This window comes from Gracilinanus agilis, chromosome 4 (assembly GCF_016433145.1).
Source record: "Gracilinanus agilis isolate LMUSP501 chromosome 4, AgileGrace, whole genome shotgun sequence".
NCBI lineage: Eukaryota > Metazoa > Chordata > Mammalia > Didelphimorphia > Didelphidae > Gracilinanus > Gracilinanus agilis.
Window position 1 is genome coordinate 355,853,707 of NC_058133.1, and position 19,590 is coordinate 355,873,296.

The window sequence follows — 19,590 nt, forward strand, 5'->3', positions numbered from 1 at the left end:
AAACAATTTCTTAAACTATATTTAATTGATTTAAGTCTTATAAAGAATACATGAAGGAGGCAGATAGGTGGCTCAATGCATTGAGAGATAGGCCTAGAGAGAGGAGGTCCCGGGTTCAAATTTGGCTTCTGACAGTCTAGTTGTGTGACCCTGAGCAAGTCACTTAACCCCCATTGCCTAGCCCTTACTGCTCTTCTGCCTTAGAACTTTTAAAAGAATATACAAATATAAAGAGAAACCAGTAGGTGTTTTGGGCAACTGTCACTCACAGGTTAAACTCACAAAGAAGGATAGGGTATCAGGGGCTGAGTAAATCTGATAACCCTTCTCTAAAGGAAGGACAGTTGGGATTACTAGTCTCAGTCACCAACCAGGAATTAACACAAAAATTAACTACTCACACATTATGGGTTCCTTGAGGTGAGAGGAAACAAACAGGAAGGAAAACAAAATAGTTTTAATGTATAAGAAAGGGGAAGGAGAGTGGGAGAGGTATTTCTATAACTAGGGTTAGCTAACTGACAGGAAATGGAGTCCTAGGAGAGTTTCTCTGTCAACCCAACTTCAGTCAGGCTGACAGCCTTGACTGAAGACTAGAGGGAGGAGAGCTAGGTATTGGGATTTCTCACTAATGGTCCAGGTTGCTTCCTTGATGGCTTCAGGATACCAAGATAGCACAGCCAATAATCCAAGAGATACCAGGTAGGGAAAAATGCCTGCAAGCTGTCCACCAGAAAACAGACACTATCCATTACTAAGAATTGTCTTGAGAGGTGTTGTCTTCAAGTTTCTCCAATCCCAAAGATCCCAAGCTCATGGAGTCACTGCTGGCTGGACCTCTGCTCCAAACCCCTCTCACACCAGCAAAATGACAAAATCTCTTCCAGCTGCATTCTAATCCAGAATGTTCAAAGCTGACAGCCAAGCTCCTATCCCTAGGTATTTCTTACTCGTGATAAATTTCTATTCTATTCCCTAAATTACTTCATTACAGAATCAATACCATTGATTCTAAGATGGAAGGTAAGAGTTTTAAAATATATATATAGTTGTTTATATATGTATGTGTGTACACACACACACACACACACACACACACACACACACACATATGGCCATCACACCTAAAAATGTACAAGTACTACAATATAAGAAAGCAATTGAGATATGGAAGTTAATATTTCAGAGGTCTCAAAATTTTCATTTCAACTGACTAAAATTTTGAAAATTGTTTTGAGTAACTTCAAAGTGACAGGGCTGGACAAAGAGGAGGCCTGGCGTCCTGGGCCCCCACTAGAAAAGCTTTCTCCTCCACTCTGCTTCTCCAAGGCTCATTTTTGGGGCCTACCAAATCAGCCCTCCCTCCTGCTGTATTAATAAAAACCAATGATTTTTTTGAACTGGGCAACAAGCAACTCTTTCTGTCCCAGGGTGCACAGTGAAAACCAAGGGCTTTTGGTCCCTTAAAACAATACGTTTTTGTTGTTGTTGGGGAAGGGAGAATACAATAGGCCAAACCTAGCGTTCAATTCTTATGTTAGCTACGGGGACACAAACAATAAAATCAGCTACACATAAACACAGTGGAGAAAAAAAAATTAATGATGACTATATAGTAGTACTATTTTCTATATACAGTAGCAGCAATATTCTTCCAAATATCAGCAGGCAGTGATGATATTCTGTATATTACCAAACAATAAAGAGTATCTAACTTTACTTCTCAAATTATCCGTAAGTATTCTTATCCAATATTGTAAGAATGTCACAGCCAAAAACTGTTGTCTATGTTCTTATGATCTAGGCTTAATAAAAATGAAATTCCAAGTTACAAAAGCTACCAACAGGGCATGAACACCTCGACTGTGTTTGTGCCCAAATGCAGACCTGAAAGTTTGTTTATGACTTTTTAAGGGTGTAACTGAGAATTCAGTTTCTATACTAATGCAGTGTAGGCCCTCTCTAGATCAAAGACTAGCCTGGTATCAAAATGTCTGATTTTTCCTTAAGGTGATAAGGACTGTTCCCCCAATGACTGAACTCTATGAGAAAGAAAACTTCATTTAGCTACTTTGTTGTTTTTTTTTATAACACTGAATTTCCTGAATAACGTGTAGAAATTTTATACAAAAAAAAATTTATTCCCTTGAAAATTATTAGAATATTCATAAATATGAGATGTTTTAACACTACCCTCTTCCAACCACTTCCTAAACTTACCCACCAGGCTGCTGCCTAACCACATGTTCCCCTGCATGTTAGCTGACATCTCTTTTTTAAGAGTGCAACAGAGTAGTCCACTTACCTACAAAAAAGATTATAATGTGATAGAGAGAAAGGAGGAAAGGAATAGAATGACAGTCATAGATTCTCCCTTGAATGGGCAAATGAGAGGTGTAATTCTTCCAGAAAAAAATAATCTCCACCACCTTAATGAAAGTTAGGTGGCAAAAGTTTGGCACCCAAAAACTCAATCTTTTTTTTTTTTTTTTAAGTTTCAAGAAGAAAACACTTTTCTAAAAAGCTTTCAAAAGAGAGCATTTCTAAACACAAATATCTTTCTTCCTAATTCTATTAAAGCACATCATAAATCTTAAAACATCTTTGCCAAGAGCTCAGAAGAGAGTAACAAGACCCACCAAATGTCAGAAGGATGAAAAGTGAGTAATTTTACTTTTAAATTTCATTTCTAATATTCACTCACTTACATGGAATAAAAAATGGGAAATGCTATTGAAACTGTACCTTAAAATGTACTGTGATGTTCCAAGGAAGAGCTGTATTTGATGCAAGAAGATCAAACAGTAAACCAATTGGATAATGCCTAAAAGTGAAAGAAGTCATTTTAAGGTAAATGTGAATATTTACAGTTATAGCAACAAATAAAAATAAATTTCCAGCACATGATTATACATAAAAAATTTAGAGAAGTCCAGTCACAAATCACATGAAGGCAAAATTTTATTTCGTTTACATGCCCGAGGTAACATAGTACAATTTTAAGTCATCAGGTGGTTTTTCTTGAACCACTTGATTTCCCTCTAAAGCTTCAGTACGTATAATGAATGGATTATACTCAAGATATCTTTCATAAAGCTGTTTGAACTCCATGTATATCTTTATTAAATATGCTATAATGACTATAATCTTAAGGTATACAATTACTATCCCTATGTTCTTACATATATATATACACACACAATTTTAATAAATATCTGACTTTAAATTAGTGACAAATATTAATATCACTGGGTTTTAGCAAATCAAAAACTCATCTGAATATTTAATAATAAAATTAAAAGTTCATAAATTTGATTAGAACCAAAGTTTAATAAAAGTCTTGTAGATTTCAATGAGGAAAACCAGTCATTTTCAAGCCCTAAGTAATACAACGGTGCAGTGGAATGCTTTAATTCAACAAACCTGAATGAATTTATTCAAGGAGGATAAAGAAAGGGATTAAGTGAATGTTTAGTGCATTGCAAAGGTAGCTTGGTTCTTAGAGGCATGGTATCTTGAAGCAAATTATTCTAATACTTTTTTAAAGCTTAAAAGCTAAGAAAGATGCTATTTCATTCTTTGCGATATGATCCAGTATTTAATATGAATAGGATTCAAATAACAGTTAATACTGCTTATGTTTCATTTCTTTTCTATACAATCAGGCAAAAGTTGCCATTTATCAAAGATCATGTAATTACTATTTAAGATACATAAAAATCATTTTCACTACAGATTTAATAAGATGACAGAGAAGAAAGTGGGCAGTATTGGGAGTGGGGGAAGGCAACAGGAAATGCAGAAAATTAATGTGTCTCACTGTCTGCTTTCAGATTTTACTAATTCATTCTCTAAATTATTCTCCCCTTCTCACTTCTAGATTATCATTTTGAAGTAGTGGACCTCTTGTGACCTATAAACTGTACATTCCCTTATGTAATCAACTACTCTTGTCAAACAATTTCTATGACCAAGTAAATCATAAACTTCTGAAATATAATGTGAAAATGTATTTTCACTGATGACTTTCCTCAAAGTACAATAGTTCTGTACTTGACCTGGAAATTCTGTACCTATTAGTAGTTCAACAAAATCAAAAAGCTTTAAATATTTATCTTCCTTGAATATTTTCAAAGATATGTGCCCAGATGTCCAAAAACACACACATTTGAATTTATAAAATATGCTATTAAAAATAAATACTCACAAATTTTAATAAGCATCTTAACTGGCTTAACTGGGGAAGGAGAAGTCAGTTTTGAGCAAACTTGACATAGTCACAATAGAACTTATTTCAATTAGAGATTTGTTACATTCGTTGTATTTGTATTTCCACAATACTTGACAGGTACAAAATACATGATTTTAAGGACCTATTAATGATTTTTTTTATCAATTCATTAAATACAATAGTTACTAACTATTTTATAGTATCATCAGCCAGGAGACTCCCTCAAACAAAGCAGATCCTTGTGAACAAAAAAAAAACAAAAAACCAACCTAGTATTGAGCCTTTGGGAACTCAGATATCTTATGGTTCTTTTGACTGCAGCCAAAGAGTGTATCAAGTCCTGACTTCTACTTGGCATAGCCTTTGAGAAACTTAAGAGTCATTTCCCAACCACAATGAAATACTGAGGGACTTTGGTGGGCATTTGTCAAATGAATTATAGATATTACTTTTTCTTGAAATAAAATCCTACTCAACAGTAAACTTTGAAATTCCACAATTCCTTAATTTTCCTTTTCCCTAGCAGATAACTAGAATCAGGTTTTGTACAATGAACTTTGCTTTTTGCTTGCTTGATTTTTGGAGACTAAGTCTCTTTATCTCACAAGTTGGAAATGCAGCAGCCTCTCAAAGCCTGATTACACTACTAAATGGCATAGAAACTTTGACCTGCTCTAGTTCGGACCTGGATTAGTCCAGCCCTCCTTAGGCAACTTAGTTTGGCGGCAACCTGCTCCAAACAGCTCCTCATATATTGATGCCTAACTTAGTGAAGATACCCAACTGCAGCTCTGACCTCTGGAACTCAAAATGTTTCACCAAGTTCACCTTGCTCTCCAGCCAGAGTGGGATTATAGATATGCACCATTATATCCGAGTAGACAATAAATTCTAAAGTACGTATATGTGTGTGACTAATAAATACATTGCTGTTTCCTCTGAATTCATCAAAGTCTAAGAGAACACATTATATCAAATTAATGATACCAGTTAAAAATGTGATTCCATGAAATGCTTAGTAATAATAAACTATGTACTATTATTATGTCTGTCATGTTATCGGTAAAAATGTTTTTTCTAACATCAGACCAAATTACATAATTTGAATTAAAGCATGTTTATTAATAAGCTTTCTCTCTGAATACTTTTTAAAACAAAGTCTTCAAGATCTAGATCAGAAAAAGTCAAATATTAAGAAGTCAAGAAACTAAATTTTTAATTATTAAACTTTAAAAAATCAAGTTTGGACAAGTTTCAAATAAAATAAGAGCTTTATGTGAAAATTTTGTGGCTTAGCAATGAAGGAAGAAAACTAACAACAACATATGGATAGGGCCATGGACAGTGTGCTTGGACTGGGAATAGGGCAGGTGATGAGATATAGCAATGAGATCTGTTGTTTCATGGTTTATAGAGAACTCTGAGTGAGGAAACTTCTCAACTAGTCTTAAGAGAATTGCCTATAGCAACAAGAGTTTAAGTACTATGCCTAGGGAAATCCTGCCATTATTTGTTAGAGGAAACACTTAAAACCATATCTACTAGACCTGGAGGAAAGCTCTCTATCCATGCCTCTATACTGACAAGTAGAAAATTCACATTTAAATTTAACTTAAGATGGTTTTAAAAGTATCTATGTAGCTTTTTAAAAATTGCAGCTTAAACCAACCTTTCTGCCTGTTACCACTGCTGCATGCTCAACAATCCAGAAAAGACTGCTGGCTCTTACCCTGGGGCCATGCTTGTTGCAGTTCATCATTCTAGGTCAGCCCCAACCAAATAATCATGTTTCACAAGCATCTTCTTTCCATGCCATCACAAAGGTATGCTACCCAGTGTTCTGGGAACTGTATTATCTCATGCTCTAGAACTACAATGAAAGCTACACTACTATTGCTTCTGAAAAAAAAGCATGTCAAGTGATTACTTTATGTAAGCTCAATCCATAATCCCTGTGATTTCCTGGGCCAAAATGCCCCTCTCTGGCCATCATTTCCTTTATTTATATTGTCTTCCACTATTAGCATATAAGCTTCTAGAAGTTCCTGTCTCATATTTTGTATTTGAATTTTAGTCATTAGTACAGGGTCTGACACATAGTAAACATGAATGTTTAGTCATTCATTCAATATAGTAGTGGCTAATTATCTAAGAATATTTTTTAAAAGCTCAGTGACAAGAATAATTGAGATACTTCAAAATTTGGGATTTCATTGGTATTGGCATTCCCTTCCACATTACTTAGACTGAAACTCCCTTATGTCTTAGTTGTTTAGTCTTCCTATGATAGTATGGCTAAAAAATCATTATCTGGCAGCCAAAGATCTGAGTTTTTCCAAGAATTGTTCTAGCTAAGTTCCACTGAAACACACTTAAAGCCTTTCTAGCTTCTTAGGACCTACCAGAGCTTGTCCTCTGTTACCATAGTCTTCAAGAACTCAAGCCTGTCTCCAAGACACAAGTAAGCATCAGAGGAATCAATGGAGGCATTAATGATCATATAGACTTGTTTTTTATGTAACACCAGCCCGTTTGTGAATTGCACCAAGACCCAGAACACACACAAAAAAAGACCTATAATAAAACATTTTGGCCTAACTATTTACAAAGAGGGGGCAAAAGTGAATGGAGAATACCAACTGTGTGGATCGGTGTCAAACTCAAATAGAAACACTGCATTAAACCATATATAATGATCCTTGAAGCCCAAATACTGACTTAGAAACCCACATATTAATATTATTTATGTCTTATTGTATTTTTATATATTTTGTTAAATATTTCCCAATTACAGTTTAATTTGGTTCAGAAATACACTCAATAATAAGAATATTGTGAGCCACATATAGTCCACTGGCAGCATATCTGAAATATCTGATCTAGACTATGATTATTGAGACTTGAAATTGAATGGATCCATGAATATGTTGATTAATACTTCATCTCAGAAAGAAATTGTATGTTAGACAATGTACTAGACTCAGAGTTAAGTAGGAAGAGAAGAAAAGGCTGGACTGCATTTGGCATACTATTTCAGGATGAAGTTTGTGGTCATTAGAAACCCTGTGCAAAGGCCTATCATTTTAATGTTCTAGTGATGGCCACATGACTCTGACTTATGAAATACGATAATCTGAGAAAAAGTAAAGTTGTGGGTCACCCAAAAGGCATGGGAGAAACACAAAATGAGTATGGGTTGGTTTTCATATATTACCAGTGTAGAATTTTGCAAGAACAGTGACATAAATGATAACATCAAAGAGATGAAGGACCAGAAAAGGATGTAGGCTGGTCCTGTAGCAAAAGTGAAAGATAAAAGAAAGATAGCCAACATGCTCCCATGATATCCTATAATGTTGAATCTAAAAAAAGGCTCTTGGAATATTAGGTAGACCCCTTCGTTGTGAGGATCAAATAAGATAATAATTGTAAAGCACTTAGCACAGTGCCTGGAACACAGCAAGTACAATATAACCTTTAGTTATGATGATGATGATAATGATGTAAAAAGTTTTGAAGAGTTCTAAAAGAATTGCAAACTCTTAATGATCAAATGAAAGATAGTTCCAAATCACTAATAATGAGATATTACAATCAAAACAACGCTGAGTCTTTACCTCATACCATAAAATTGGCAAACATGACAGAAAATGGGAATAATCAATGTTGGAAGAGTTGAGGAAGGATAAGCCCATTAATATTCTATTGGTGTGATGAACTGGTTCAAACACTCTGGAATGTCTTTCGTAATTATTCTATTAAAGTAGCTAAAATGCTCATAACTTTTGATTCAAAAAGGTTGAAAACAGAAAGATCCCACACTATAGGTCCCATACAGAGTAGCTAAAAACTGTAAACTTAAGTACATGATCATCATTTTGGGGAAAGAGTATATGAAAGTTATGGAATACTACTATGCTATAAGAAATGATGAATATAAACAATACAGAAAAGCATGAGATCAGGAAAACAATATATAAAATTAACACAACAGTATAAATGGAAAGTTTTAACAACCAAATCTAAACTGAACTAAACAACAAAATTGAAATTGAGTTCTACGTGTAATTTTAACTACTAAGCTTGTCCCAAAGGAGGGTATGAGTTTACATCTTTCATTCTGTTTTGCAAAAATGGAAAAATATGGATTTAGAACAATGTATATACTGGCTGATTTGTTGGTTAGTTTTGCCAAACTATATTTTTTAATCTTGTTAAAAAAAGGATAGTTCTCTGGGTGGGATGGGGGAGGAATCTACTGTGAAGCAAAGTTGATAAAATTTAAAAAGATGAATAATTTTTAAGACTGTTGCATAATTCTATAGGCAAAATATAGAAGTTTAGACTGTAATGAGTATAATAACTGTTAACAAATTTTAAATCATTTTTGAATGTTGTATTTTCTCTGTATTTCACAAATTGACCAAGCAATTCTATGAATTTCCAAGAAAAATGGTAAGACATTAGGCTAATACACTGAATTTATTTTTCAACACAATTCGATTATAAAAAGCTGCTAGTATTTTTTTAGGTCAAGAAGGAACCTTAAATATCATCCAGCCCCAGGTTCCTAACTTTTTTTGATGTATTTGACCCTTTTGGCTAGTACTATGGAATTTTTCTCAGAATGTCATTAAATAAAGTATGTAGGCTTAAAAAGGAAACAAGTTACATTAAAATATAATTATCAAAATATTATTTTAAAAGTTCACAGACCTCAGGCTTAGTACCTCTAATCTATCCCAACCCTCTCACTGTACAGATGAGAAAGCTAATATACAAAAAAGATTAAATGAATGGACCAAAATAGGTAACAAGCAGCAGAGGTAAGACTCAACCCCAGATGTATTCAATTGGTAAGTTCTTCCCTGGAGCTTGAATTTGAGGAATTTTGACTCAGAGCAGTCATGCACACTTCAAAGCCAGCTCAGTCCATAACTCTTCATAATATTTCTGTACCTGTTCCTACTCTCTTTTTCAGCTCTGTTAAATGTGCTCATCCTCCATTAGAATTTAAGCTCCTTGTAGAAACACAGAAGAAAAACAATTGCTTGATCACATGGGTTGAAGGGGATATGTTTGGGGATATAGACTCTAAGTGATCCCCCTAATGCAAATATTAATAATATGGAAATAGGTCTTGATCAATGACACATGTAAAACCCAGCTGGCTACAGGAGGGGGTGGGGGGGTGGGAGGAGGGGAGAGAAAGAACATGAATCATGTAGCCATGGAAAAATATTCTAAACTAATTAATTAAATTTTTTAAAAAAGAATTTAAGCTTCTTGAGGTCAGGGACTGTCTTTTTTCTGCTTGTATTTGTATTCTGAGAGCTTAGTATAGTGCCTGGCACATAGTAAGTACTTACTGAAGATTATCTACCATTCTATCACTATTCTGATTCCAAATCTACTGCTCTACTACCCCACACTTCCTCTTTACAGGACTTCAAATTTCTATTGTAGATACTTCCTCTAGAGAGAATTTTCATAATGCCATCATCAAGGCAGTTAGGTGACTTAGTGGATAAAGTGCCAGGCCTGGAATTGGGAATATCTGTGTTCTAATCTAGCCTTAAGACACTTCCTAGCTATGTGACCCTATGCAAGTCACTTAACCCCATTTGCCTAGTTCTTGCCCTTTTGTCTTGTTTTAAGTTGTTAACTAAGACAGAAAGTAAGGATTTTAATTCAAAATAAAGTCACTGTTATCATGAGTTGCCTAACAATATTACCAAAAAAAAATCCTCTTCATATCCTTAAAAGTAAGCAATGTAAAGTTGAACCTATATGCTATTATATTGCTATTCTGGAACCAAGTAATTCTGAACATTTTAAGGTATTTTTGAGAAAGGAGAAGATGGTTTCTGGAGGTGGAGTCAAGATGGCAGAATGGAGAAAGCACTTAGCTTTGCTCTCTTCAACATTCCCCTCCAAATAACTTTAAAATAATTACACAAATCAAATTCTGGGGTGCTAGAGACAACAAAAAGTCAGGGTGAGACATTTTTCCAGACCAAGACAATTTAGGAAGTTGGAAAAAGAGATCTGTGACATTGTGGGAGAAGAGGGTAAGGGGTGGAGATTAACTAGAAGCCTTTGTGGATGAAACTCGGTGGCAACAGAAACAGGAGCTTCAGGAGCTCTCAAGCAAGAGATGGTAAGGGGACTTGACAACTGAACAGAAAGATTACAAGGGATTCTGTGCTAGCACTTCATAAAGGACCAAATGCTATTTGGCAACTGCAAAGCATATAACCATCTTTGAGTAATAGTTTTTTTTTAAATTTAGAATATTTTCCCATGGTTCCAGGATTCATGATTCCCCCCTCTCCTTCCCTCTTTCCTCCCCCTTCCTGGATCGGACAAGCAATTCCACTGGGTTATACATGTATCGTTGTTCAAAACCTATTTCCATGTTATTAATATTTGTGGTAGAGTGCTTTTAACATTAAAATCCTAATCACATCCCTATCAAACCACATGATCAATCATGTTTTTCTTCTGCATTTCTGTTCCCACAGTTTTCTGTGGATGTGTTTCTCATAAGTTCCTCTGGATTGTCCTGGGTCATTGCATTGCTGCTGATAGAAAAGTCTATTAGATTTACCTGTGCCATAATGTACCAGTCTCTGTGTACAATGTTCTCCTTTCACTCTGCATCAATTCCTGGAGGTCTTTCCAGTTCACATGAAATTCCTCCAGTTTATTATTCCTTTCAGAACAATAATATTCCATCATCAACATATGCCACAATTTGTTCAGCCATTCCCCAATTGATGGACACCCCCTCGTTTTCCAATTTTTTGCCACCACAAAGGGTATAGCTATAAATATTTTTTACAAGTCTTTTTCCTTATTATCTCTTTGGGGTATAAACCCAGCAGTGGTATGACTGGATCAAAGGGCAAGCATTCTTTTAAAGCCCTTTAGGCATAGTTCTAAATTGCCCTCCACAATGGTTGGACCAATTCACAACTCTACCAGAGTCCCAATTTTGCCACATCTCCTCCAGCATTTATCAATTTCCTTTGCTGCCATATTGGCCAGTCTGCTAGGTGTAAGGTGGTACTTCAGAGTTGTTTTAATTTGCATTTCTCTAATCAGGAGGGATTTAGAACACTTTTTCACATGTGCTTATTGATAGTTTTTATTTCATTCTGTGAAAACTGCCTATTCATGTCCCATGACCATTTGTCAATTGGGGAATGGCTTGATTTTTTGGTAACTCTGACTTGTATATTAGATAAATATATATCCTTATATATTTGGGAAATTAAACCTTCGTCAGAGAATTTTGTTATAAAAATGTCCTCCCAGTTTGTTGCTTTCCTTCTAATTTTGGTTGCATTGGTTTTGTCTGTATAAAACCTTTTTAATTTGATATAATCAAAGTCATTCATTTTACACTGTGTAATGTTCTCTCTTACTTGGTCTTAAATTCCTTCCATTCCCACAGATCTGACAGGTAAATTATTCTATGTTCACTTAATTTATTTATGATTTCACTCTTTATATTTAAGTCATATACCCATTTTAAATTTATTTTGGTATAGGGTGTGAAATGTTGATCTAAACTTAATTTTTCTCATACTGTTTTCCAATTTTCCCAGCAGTTTTTGTCAAATAACAAGTTCTTATCTCAAAAGCTGGGATCTTTGGGTTTATTGAACACTAGCTTGCTGAGGTCATTTAGCCCTAGTCATTCCATTGACCCACTCTTCTGTCTCTTAGGCATATTGTTTTGATGACCACTGCTTTACAATACAGTTTAAGATCTGGTACTGCCAGGCCCCCAACCTTCACTTGTTTTTTTCATTATTTCCCTTGATATTCTTGGTCTCTTGTTCTTCCAGATGAACTTTGTTATAATTTTTTCTAATTCTATAAAAAAGTTTTTTGGTAGTTTGATAAGTATGGTACTGAATAAGTAGATTAATTTGAATAAGATTGTTTATTTTTATTTTATTTTTTAAAATGTTTTTATGTTATATTTTTTTGGTTTTTATGTTATATTTTATTTTATGTTATGTTATGTTAGCTCATCCTACCCATGAGCAATTAATGTTTTTCCAGTTATTTAGATCCAGTTCTAATTGTGTGAAAAGTGTTTTGTAGTTATGTTCATATAATTCCAGTGTTTGGGTTCAAGAAGCACTTTTAGTCAAGAGGATTAAATAATATCTTTATCTTTTTAAATACTTAGCTGCTCTAAAATCTTTAAGGCGTGCCAGGCCCATTTCACTTTCTTTTGTTGCTTAGCATTATTTCAGATTTTTGCAGGTTAAATTCTCAAAATAATCTCTCTTAATTATATATATAATACACACACATATATGTATACATACACACATACATAAGAAGCCTTTCCCAATTCCCATTAACACTAGTACCTTCCTTCTGTTACTAAACTTCTACTTACCCTATAAATATTTTGTTTGTACATAGTTGCTTACATATTATCTCCTGATAAAACTGTGAGCTCTGTAAGAGAAAAGAATTGTCTTTTTTGTTTTATATCCCCAGTACTAAACAGAGTGACTAGTTTAATAAATGCCTACTGACTGGCAATCTGTCCCTTTAAACAAGGCCCTGTCCTCTGTGTTTGTAATGCTCTTCCTCCTCCACTCTTTATCACTCAGTATCCCTTGCCATTTCAAAACACAGTTCAATTCTTCCCACCAAGAGGACTATCTCAACAGGAAGCAGAACACTTAACTCCAACATTCATATTTCAGAAAAATCCAAAAATTCAAAATTCCAAAAAGTTAAAAAAAATCAAGAAATTTAATTTTAAAATATGACATAGTACACCCTAAAATTTCCCATAAAGTCAGACAAAGTCCTAGGAGAACCCCTCCAGTATGGTGAGTGCCAGTACAACCAGAGATGGGACAAATATAGCTTACAAGTTTCTGAGTCCAGACAAGGAAGGAGCAGAAGGCTTCCCTGAAAACTCCCCAAAGTGGTCACAAAGTCTCAAACTGGGGACCTTGGAAGCTTCAGGGAGCTGCCAGTAGCACTCAGGTCAGGATAGTCCAGCATCAGGGGCTCTGATATCCTTAGCACTCTGTCCTGAGATGCCAAAGAAAGAACCCTAAAGATTCAGTGCTTTGAATATCAAGTATGGAGGGCAGGAAGTGGGGCAAGAGTTTCCTCAACCTTGGAAGGCTGAAGTAAAGGCAAGACCCCAGGGAACACAAGAGGAAGTCATGTTGCCAACCACTCCACTCAGAAGTACAGCTTGAGCCTGCCCTTTGATCCACCCATACCATTGTTGGGTTTGTACCCCAAAGAGATCATAGATAAACAGACTTGTACGAAAATATTTATAGCTGTGCTTTTTGTGGTGGCAAAAAACTGGAAAATGAGGCTATGTCCTTCAATTGGGGAATGGCTGAACAAATTGTGGTATATGCTGGTGATGGAATACTATTGTGCTCAAAGGAATAATAAACTGGAGGAATTCCATGTGAACTGGAAAGACCTCCAGGAATTGATGCAGAGTGAAAGGAGCAGAGTCAGAAGAACATTGTACACAGAGACTGATATACTGTGGTAAAACCGAATGTAATGGACTTCTGTACCAGCAGCAATACAATGACCCAGGACAATTCTGAGGGAATTATGGTAAAGAAAACTACCCACATTCAGAGGAAGGACTGCAGGAGAGGAAACATAAGAAAAACAACTGCTTGAAAGCATGGGTTGAGGAGGACATGATTGGGGATGTAGACTCGAAACTACCACACCAATGCAACTAACAACAATTTGGAAATAGGTCTTGATCAATGACATGTTAAAACCAGTGGAAATGTGCATCGGCCATGGGTGGGGGGAGAGTGGGGGGGTGAAGGGGAAAGTAGGAGCATGAATCATGTAACCATGTTAAAAATGAATATTAATAAATGGTTTAAAATATATATATATGTACATATATATATATAGCCACATGTGAATAAACATTTTATCTATGCCAAAAAAAAAAAAAAAAGAAGTACAGCTTGAGGCAGAGCCTGATCTTAGCACAAAGCTCCAGTTCAGAAACTAAAGCTAGAGAGACAAGCAAAATCAAAGAAATTCCTATCCAATAACAAATATTACTGGTGAGTGAGCCTGCCTGCAGTTTCTCCCCACTCCAATCCATCCTCTATTCATTCACTAAAGTGATTTACCTAAAGGGCAATTCCAAACTTTAACCAGTACTTTTTATTTGGAATTAATACTAAGTATCAATTACAAGGCAGAAGAATGCTAAGGGTTAGGTAATTGGGATTAAGTGACTTGCCCGTGGTCTCACTGCTAGAAGTGTTTGAGGCCATATTTGAACCCAGGAACTCCTATGTCCAGGCCTGGCTGTCTACTGTGCCATCTAGCTGCCTCAATGTGGCTTATTTGTACATATTTGTTTGCTTGTCTCCTCATGAGACTGTGAGCTCCTTAAAGGCAGGGAATATCTTTTTGAAATCCCTTTACCTCTTATATTGCCTCTTTTTGTATTTGTAATGCTTAGCATAATGCCTAGCACATAGTAGGCACCTAATAAACATTTTTATTGACTGACTGAAAGTAATGTGTAGAACTTATTACACATCTCTTTCAAAATCCAAGCCTGCAATGTCAAATGGTTGCAAATGCTTGCTGGACATCTCCTAGATGCATCCGAAACTAAATATGTCAAATTTTTTTTTTATTATTTCTCCTCTTAAGCCCACCCTTCTTAATAATTTCAATACTTTGCCAAGGGAGCAATAATTCATTCAGTGCCCTGGGTTCACCACCTATGAGTCATCCTTGCCTTTTCACTCATTCCTTTACTCCAATATCCAAATACTTGAATATTTTGTCAATTCTATCACAATATCTCTCATATCCATTCCATTCTCTCAGTTCACAGTATTTTATACCTACTACATGGCACATTCCATAAGAGTAGGAATGTGCCTTATCTAAAATCCACATCTACCCTAGGGCCTATCACATGCTTAATTGCTGAATTTAAATGAATGATATGCCTGGATATATCCTCACTGTCTAAAACAGTGTCCTACTTAAATTAGATACTCAATACACATTTCTGGGGAGAAAGTCACTATTTACATGTAACATAATGTAATATTTCAATAGCTGACTCATTCAGCAATGAAAAGAACAATAAATCATGAGCCAATTAAAGCCATTTACCCTAAGTATTAGGGTTTCTACCACAACAGACTTTTGGAAATAATGTATAAAAGAACCATGTAGAGTCAATATGTAACCTAAATTTACACAGATGAAAATACATAGATGAAAAATAAAATAAATGTTGAAAAAACAGAAAATGCTATATTGTTTATATAATGCTGTTTTTTGGAATATGACATTATTATAATCATTCCTCCAATAACTAAGGGGGAAAACTAGCTTGTTTCTTATCATTTTGAAGATCATACTTCAAACAACTTTCATTTTTATTCTAAGAAATAAAAAAATTATACAAAATATTCATTTTTTAATAAACTAAATCGTAATGTGATTGAATATGAGGCTGGTCTTTAATGGGTATTAAATTTAAGGTATTTAATGGGGCTCCTCAGAGAAATCTATTTTAGAATTGAATAATCACATCCAAATGTATGTTTTGAACACCTGGCTTTTCATATATATAGTTTTAAGTAATTTACATATTTGATTATTAAAATAACTCTTGTCCTGCCAGCTCGAATACCAAGAAATTATTTCCAGTCTAAAAGGTTACAGTTAGGAAACAATCTTTAAAATATGTTTTAAAATTTTTATTGATATGTTTTTTTACAACACTCTCTACTCCTTAAATAAAAAAAAATGCAGCAAAACTAACCAACATCAATTCAGTCTGACAATATATGTAATGTTCCAACTTCCTAGTACCACACCTTGGCAAAAGGAGGTACAACAAAAACATATTTTAAAACTAATGTTACAGTACATAATTATTACAGCCTAAAAAGATTAACTTATAAAGTTTCCAGAGATTTAGGTGGTACAGTGGAAAGAGCTCAGGACTTGGAGTAAGGAAGACTTGAGTTTAAAATTGCTCTAAGACACTTACTAGCTATGGCCCTGAGCAAGTAACTTATGTCTCTATTAGTCTCAGTTTCTTCCACTGTAAAATAGAGATAAATAATAGCACCTACCTCCCAGAGTTGTTATGAAGATAAAATGAGATACTTTTAAAGACCTTTGCAAATCTCAAAGCACTACATAAATTCTAGCTATTATTCTGTCATTATACTTAAGGAATTAAAGATTTTGTATTTCAACTTTGAATGCTATAATACATAGTGGCTAAGATTTTTTTTGACATAAGTAAAACTATTTTCCAATCATTCCATTATGCTCACCATTTTGAGATGAATGAGATGAAAAATCCATTCTCTGCTAGAAGCATTTTTTTAAAAACTCTGATCTCCTGTCTTAGATTGATACCGAGCATTGGTTCGAAGGCAGTAAAGGCTAGGAAATGGGGTTAAATGATTTGCCCAGAATCACATAGGTAGAAAGTCTCTGAGGGCATATTTAAACTCAGGATCTTCTGTCTCCAAGCCTGGCTATCTACCCACTGGACCACCTAGCTACCCTTGGAAGCATATATTTTAAAATAACAGCAAAGAGATCCTTTATGAAATTTTTGCTTCTTTGTCAAGGTTATTTTTTAATTAAGGATTGCTTCTCAGAAGTAAATATAAATAACTGACAAATATTTATTAACTACAAACTAATGAATAAGAGGGGATATATATATATATATAACATGTATTTTTTTAACGTGATGTCATTCCTAGCCTATGAATATAGCTTAATAAAATGTGATACTGGAGCACCCTCTGCTGGTTAACCAATAAAAAAAAAATTAAAAGCAAACAAAGTCTAACAACCGGGAAACACAATTTATTATTTCCCCAGTAATCACTGAAGTAGTCAATATGGTCAGCACAAAGAGACACCTATAGATTAAATTTTCCCAAGTTACTGGCCAGTTTAAAAACTCCCAAACCTGACATTAATGCATTGCTGGTGGAGCTGTGAATTGATCCAACCATTCTGGATGGCAATTTGGAACTATGCCTAAAGGGCTTTAAAAGACTGTCTGCCCTGTGACCCAGCCATGCTAAATATTTTGTACAAAAATATTTATAGCCACACTCTTTGTGGTGGCAAAAAAATGGAAAATGAGGGAAAGTCCTTCAACTGGAGAATGGCTAAACAAATTGTGGTATCTGTTGGTGATGGAATATTATTGTGCTCAAAGGAATAATGAACTGAAGGAATTCCATGTGAACTGGAATGACCTCCAGGAACTGATGCAGAGTGAAAGGAGAAGAACCAGGAGAACCTTGTATACAGAGACTGATACATTGTGGTACAATCGAACATAATGGACTTCTCTACTAGTAGCAATGCAATGACCCAGGACAATTCTGTGGGACTTACGAGAAAGAACACTATCCACGTTCAGAGGAAGAACTGTGGGAGTAGAAACATAGAGGAAAAACAACTGCTTGAACATGTGGTTCAATGGGGATATGATTGGGGATGTAGACTTTAAATGATCACTCTAGTGCAATTATCAATAATATGGAATAGGTCTTGATCAATGATACATGTACAACCCAGTGGAACTGCGTGTTGGCTACAGGGGGTTGGGAGGTGTTTAAGAGCATGAATCATGTAACCATGGAAAAATATTCTAAATTAATTAATTAAATAAAAACTTTCAATTAAAAAAAAAACCAACTCCCAAACCTGGGGAACTTACTTGAGCTGTAATCTTACACCTAATCTCACCCCCTAGACATAAGTCCAGGGGCTGCATCCTAAAACATTAGGGAGTTTTTCCCCATAAAAAGCCAAAATCTGTTTCCCTATAATTATTGTCTTCCAGGGTCACAAACAAGTTTAATCTCTCTGCCCCATAACAACATTTCAAATAGTAAAAGACAATGATCACATTACACATAACTTTTATTCCTTGGAAACAAATAATAGAACGAAAAATGTTCCAAATATTCAGTGTGTTCATGGCACTGTACTAAGATTCTATATAACTATAAATTATCAAAAATGTATTTTGTGGAACAGATATTTTTTTAATTTTGATGTTGATCTTAGTGAAAGCAATAACAAAGACTGAGTAACAAAACAATAGACCATTGTGGACAAATCTAAAAGATGTAAAATGCCTAGAACTTACACTCCTTTTACATTTTTTAAAGGGTTGCTAGTGTTTAGTCCTATTCAAAAAAGCTTTGTCAAGAAAAGTTACTAAGGAAAGGGTAAAGAAAATGGAGTAAGAGATGATAAAGAAAAAAGGAAGAGAGAAATTTTCTTTAAATAAAACATGCAAACTTGGTAAAAAAATGATTTTAAAACTAAAAAACCAAATTAATTCAAAATGATCTTTTAAGTTCTATCTCTCCTGTAAAGGGCAGATTTGTATTTTTGACTATCCTTAAATGAAGACTAGTGTTAATATGATTATCAATAATCTCAGTTTGAAAATATTTACTTTTATGTAGCCTCATTTGAAAAAAGAGGGAGGGGGAATGGGAGAGGAACTAGGAATCTCTTTTCCCCATAAACACTGCTTCATTCCCATAACAAATTCTCTTTCCTAACAAGTTCACAAAGCACTGAACTGAATGACAGTAAATATGAAGTAACTGTCCTTACCTCTCCATTACTTACCCTCATCCCCTCTATTCCCTCAACACCCTTTCTATTCATCATTCTGGGGTCATTTCCTTCATAGTAATACTTTAATCCTAATAGTGACTACTTGACTGGTGGATACCACCCTCTCCAACATTGATTACAATGTGTAACCTAAAAGCTTTTTTTTAGATCTTAAAAAACATTAAAAAATTTCTTAGGTTAAAATTTAGCCTAAAGAGAAATATTTTAATTTATATTGTACTTTAGCAAACTTGTCTCTTAAAAGGAAATCTCTCAAGTACAGAGGAGAAAGAGAAGTGGGAGTCATATGTCAATACGGTAACCATTCCTTGGAGTTTTTGAGAAGGATTTGGGGAACATTACTTATCTGAAGGGAAATTCTTAGCTAAGTTCCTAAATTCTTAAGATGAAGGGTAACCCTTTGCACAACTCGGCTAAATTAAATTCAAATCACTGGTAACTGGAGGGGAAAAAACCTAAGGGAAAAAATACTTAAAATTTATAAAACTATTTTTTTTTTGCTATAAGAAAATGGTTAACTTTGAAGATGTTTACATGTAAAATGATGATAACCACTGTCCTATTCATGGCTAACCAAAGAGATAAAAAAAAAATAAAGCTAGATGTGCCTGTCTCTTAAAAACCTAATAATTTCATAATTA

General features: G+C 34.6%; 1 protein-coding gene across 1 annotated transcript in view; it reads right to left on the reverse strand.

The window, feature by feature from the left end:
- Window positions 1–19,590, reverse strand: part of ATG5 (autophagy related 5) — a 145,510-nt gene that overhangs the window by 113,519 nt on the left and 12,401 nt on the right. Inside the window, exon 3 of the mRNA XM_044676643.1 lies at window positions 2,746–2,824. Within this exon, the coding sequence (XP_044532578.1) occupies window positions 2,746–2,824 (79 nt within the window). The remainder of the gene's footprint in view (window positions 1–2,745; window positions 2,825–19,590) is intronic.